The sequence below is a fragment of the Cephus cinctus genome, unplaced genomic scaffold, assembly GCF_000341935.2.
Source record: "Cephus cinctus unplaced genomic scaffold, Ccin1 Ccin1_scaffold0494, whole genome shotgun sequence".
NCBI classification, from domain to species: Eukaryota; Metazoa; Arthropoda; class Insecta; order Hymenoptera; family Cephidae; genus Cephus; species Cephus cinctus.
This window is the reverse complement of record NW_014333166.1, coordinates 1,082,313-1,087,015: the sequence shown is the minus strand read 5'-3', so window position 1 is coordinate 1,087,015 and position 4,703 is coordinate 1,082,313. Positions and strand designations below refer to the sequence as shown.

The 4,703-nt window shown below is 44.1% G+C and overlaps 1 protein-coding gene across 3 annotated transcripts in view; it reads left to right on the top strand.

The window, feature by feature from the left end:
- LOC107268185 (disintegrin and metalloproteinase domain-containing protein 10) overlaps positions 1–4,703 on the top strand; it is an 87,180-nt gene that overhangs the window by 70,143 nt on the left and 12,334 nt on the right. For all 3 annotated transcript variants that reach the window (XM_015740699.2, XM_015740698.2, XM_015740700.2), the window contains 2 exons: positions 1,954–2,214; positions 4,275–4,469. In XM_015740699.2, coding sequence (XP_015596185.1) covers positions 1,954–2,214; positions 4,275–4,469 — 456 coding nt within the window. The remainder of the gene's footprint in view (positions 1–1,953; positions 2,215–4,274; positions 4,470–4,703) is intronic.

The following is a 4,703-nucleotide window of genomic DNA, read 5'->3' as shown; positions in this document are numbered from 1 at the left end:
CCGCCCCGCCTCCCCCCTCAACCCCTTTAGCGTTTCTTGACTCTCGTTAATTATCCTTGTTTACGAGTTAGCGCCTTCTCCTGGCACAAGGATGGAATCTTCGCAGATCGATATCACGAGTTACGGTACCTTCGTCTTTTTCCTCCTCCTTCCATTCCTCCTTCTACGTCACCTCTCAGACCTCCTTCTATTCTTTTAACCTCCTCGTGCTCCACTGCCACTTACTTCTACCCTCTCCTACCTCCGCTCCACGACTACGCTTCTCGTCCGCGGCCATCTTTATGCTCGCCCCGTTTATTACTACTTGAGCGAGGAAGAAGCAGCAATTTGTCATAATTATCTCAACTTCACTAGGTCCTCCACCCGGTCCACGGAATCGTATAGCTTTCATCTTCAAACCCGAAGTGCCAATTGATATAGTGTATACCCGTATACGTTGTCTACCTACATACACGTTCGTAGTATTCGATATGAAATTACTCACTGGCTATCGAAATACTCGAAGCGTTATTCATTCGATGTTATTTCTCAAGTTTCTATAACCGGAAGTCAAAGTTGAGTGGAGCAGTCTACGGTAGAGCGGGTTCACTCATTTTCTCCCGGAAGTCTCAATTCTCATATTTACCGTAAAGAAATAACCGCAAGCTTCAGACATTCCTCGGAGGTGCAGGGTGCCTACAGCATCTTTACAGAGCAGTTCCGGTATCCGTAGGACGCGAGTGCCACTACGTGTACAAGGTACGATCTTCTATTTATCTCGGACGAGAATTTGGCGCGTTGAAATTACTCAAGAACGATGTACGTAGGAGATCATGAATGTCATGGAGATGCAGCTTGAGGATAGTAGGTATAGTGAGCTTCGTTGAATAGGTACTGGATCGAGTTTCTGAAGCGGACGTGACATTAATGAACGTCGTGTCATAGGGACAGGGTACCGATACCGGTTGTTTCAGTCGGATGACTCTGAATTTAACAAAAATTTCTTTTGCAACATCCGCCATACTGCAGTTTACACGTGTTCACATATACGTCCACGTAGATATGCGTATACGTCGATATTCGTTGCCTTTGAAAATTTCGACGAGTTTTACATCGTATAGATATACTGTATGCATACATTGCTGGACGTAAAACAGAGTTGAGATAGGTCGTGAGGTTGCTGAGATTACGTAATCGCATGACCAATACCAATTATCTGAGGTTTCACCATTTTTTAGCTAAACGCGAATAACGCTCCAATTAGTCGATGCATCCGGGCTACTAAGGATTTTTTTTGACCATATCGTTGAACGTGAAAAATTTTAAGAATTTGTTTTCACCGGACCCTCGTTAATGAGAATCTTCATTGTTTCGGTTTTCGTTCAATTTTGAAGGATACAAAAATATAATATTTGTGTGGTGTGTTTTTAATTTTGGATATTTCTTATCACGCGTCTCTCGGTGCAGCGTATTGTTTTTGGCAGGTACTGTACACTGACCTATACTTTCTACGCGGTCTTCCCGTGAGTGTCCAAGATTATACGTAGACAGAAAAGAAAGAAACAAAGAATAAGGTCAGTTAATATGAATTCATGCGACGGTCCTAGAAAATTACAAGTACCGACACCGACGCCACTTCCGGCGTCGATCCTCGACGCTCCGTCTTGTTAACGGCGTCGAATGTGGACTGCCAGATGCAGGGAGACATTAAGAGAGGATTTCTCGGTAATATTACCAAGGAAGGACAGAATAATAGGAATCGACTCTATGCTCGGCTTATCTCTGGCATTTTACCAGGATCAGCCATACGTTTTCGTAAAGCGACAAAATGTGTCGACTGATATTTTTCAAAAATTTAAATCACGTAATTTCATTGATATCCCTAGAAATAATTTTTATCGAACTGATTTACTTATCAAAAATTCATCTTTTTCTATGGTTTAACTAATGACGCGTTTCTTGTCCGTGTTTCAGCTCGCCGACTAAACGAATACATACGCCATTACGAGACGCTGTCTTATCCAGCCGAGGACGTTCATCGGAGTCATCTAAGGGCGAAGAGATCTGTCACGCGTGATAACGCAGTTAACCTTAAGTTTCGTTCACACGGTCGTAATTTTCACATAAGATTGAAAAGAGACCTTACGACATTCAGTAACGACCTCATCGTCGAGGGTCCTTCCGGTAAAATCGAAGACCTGGACACGTCACACATCTATCAAGGTCATTTATTAGGTGAGTTCCAGACCTTATCTTACATAGGTAATCGGTATTTTTTTTAGGAAAAAATTCCCAAAAAAAAATTTTTCATACATCATTTTCGATTTGACACGTGCTTATACGGTTATAATATGGCTATGGGCTGTTTGAGCTTTTCGTGCATCGGGTATATCTATATTTGGATATTGTTTATCTACGTATACTTCGTCGGCACCATTTTCTCCGTTGTAGGCTAAAAGCAGTTTTACGAAGGCCTTAAACTTTAAAACGTTGCCTGCCTGCCTGCCTTTCGCGTCCACTGGGGCGACTCTTAAATAACCAAGAGGGTCGTCGACGCGGAAGTGCTAGCGCAGGTGTTGTTACTCGCCTTCCTGTTCTTCTTGCTTCTCTCTTTCCCTCTTACTGTGCGAGCTGATTCTCTTGTTGCCTTTCACGTTGGCTTTATACGACGCGCGTCAAGACGATCGTGAATTTTCGTCCTGGAAACCGCGTCGCGTCGGGCTGACGGGGATCAAATGGAATTCCTGAACGAGTAAAGTGTAAAGTATTTGAACTACTGGAATTCCCTGTTGTTACTTTACGGGATTCTAAACTGAACACGTTTTCGCGTTTGACGTCTACTTTTTTCCTTTCTAGAAAAATGTACGACGCAAGAGAAAACCTTATGGATTACACCGCGCGTACCACGGAAGCGAAAATAAACTTGAATTTTCGTAGGTCCAACAATTTTTCAAGTATCCGCGAAAGGTCGAGTCTTTCGCTTAATGATGTACGTTTTTTTTACCTATTTTCATATTAAAAAAACTGAGTATTTTGAAAGGGATGGGCAAAAAGTATTAAGTGTCTTGTCGAGGGTTGAATGGAGCGGGTGCAATTCGAAGGGTGGGTCGTACATTGAAAATACGTGAAAATACATCAAAGTTATGTACTACCCTTAAGTGAAGGGATGTTTTTCATTTCTCTTTTTTTTTTTCCCGACAAAATTTTATCCGATTCTCTTTCTGCACCCCTCGGTATCTGTACTTCCACGAGAGAAGCGAAACGTAAAAGACCGGAAGTGACGAGACTCCCAGCAGGGTGAAAGAGGGAGGGTAGTGTCCGTGAAGTTGAAAATGAAAGATGAAAAAAAAAAGAAAGAAATAAAAATGATATGAGAAGTTTTTTCTCCAAGTCCCTTTTGGTCCTCTCTTTGACTCTCACCCCCACCATTAATCCCCTATCTCAACGAACGACCCAACTCCGCGAATGACTAAGAAAAGTTTTTTTTCCCCCAGCTGAAAACGTCCTCACGGACTTATCTAAAATTAAGGTCCTTTGACATTAGTTTTCACAGCGGCGGCCATTGTCGCGATCCGTAGGCTCACCCTGTGTTACGGTTAACTTCTTTATTCTCTTTTCTCGTTTCGTCCTTACACGTTTCCTCCTTTCCTCTCGCTCCCATGCCTCTCGTCCTCCGTTCACTCTGTATCCTCTTATCTGTTCCCGTGGCACGTTTCATGGGATTATCATATTCGAGGGTCGCGCCGTGACCTCACTGTCGCCATTATAGAAACGACTCCTATGTTTGACGATACCTACTGCGATCCCTCGGAATGGCTGCGATTAGTCCTGGGTTTTAGTCACCCTCCATCAGTTCGATCATCGTCCAACGCATTTCTGATCTTTTATTTAATTCCCTCAGTCATCTCCCGTCGCCCAACCACCGTACCACTGTCATTCGCGCTGATATCGTCGAGAGGCTAGAAAATTCGGACCCCTTGGTAAAATCGATTTTACGAACGACAAACGTTTCGGCGGTTCACCCACGTGGGCTAGCAGTCTGCTTAGCGACGAGTGAGCTGTGTTATCTGGCCTATCTGTGAGATCTTACGATTTTCATCCCTTAGGAAAAGAAAAGGAGCCCTTGTTGTCGCCCTTGTAAAGGCAGCCACACACCGGCGAATTAATTGGTACAGTCGAACCCTCGAGCAAAAGGGAAGCTGTCTAATTTGCACGGGAAGGCCAATAATCGTCGCCACCGATAACAATGTCAAGTCGGTATTTCTCTTCATTTGTTTTTTTTTTTTTCATTTCAGGGGAACCCGACAGTCACGTTTTCGGCAGCATAAGCGATGGTGTTTTCCATGGGAAAATCGTCTCACCGCGCAGCGGCGCCTGGTACATCGAAAAGGCTCACTATTACTTTCCACCGCATGAGATCAACGAGACTCTGCACTCGGTGATTTACCATGAAAACGACGTGGGAGATCCGTACTCGAATATTCGCGAGGGTGAGTATCGGACTTGAACCGTGAGGACAGTAAATTTCATTTGCTCCATTTTCTCATGTTCCCGCGATGGGATTGGTCTCTTGTGGGAGTTCATAAACACGACGCTATGGGGGAATGCATATTTAAATCCGATTTCAAAGTTTGATCGTTTCTCTGGAAACTACCAGACAGCCATCCGTTAGCCCGGGTGCATTGGTGCATGCAATTTTCAAACACCCCCCCCCCCCCCCCCCC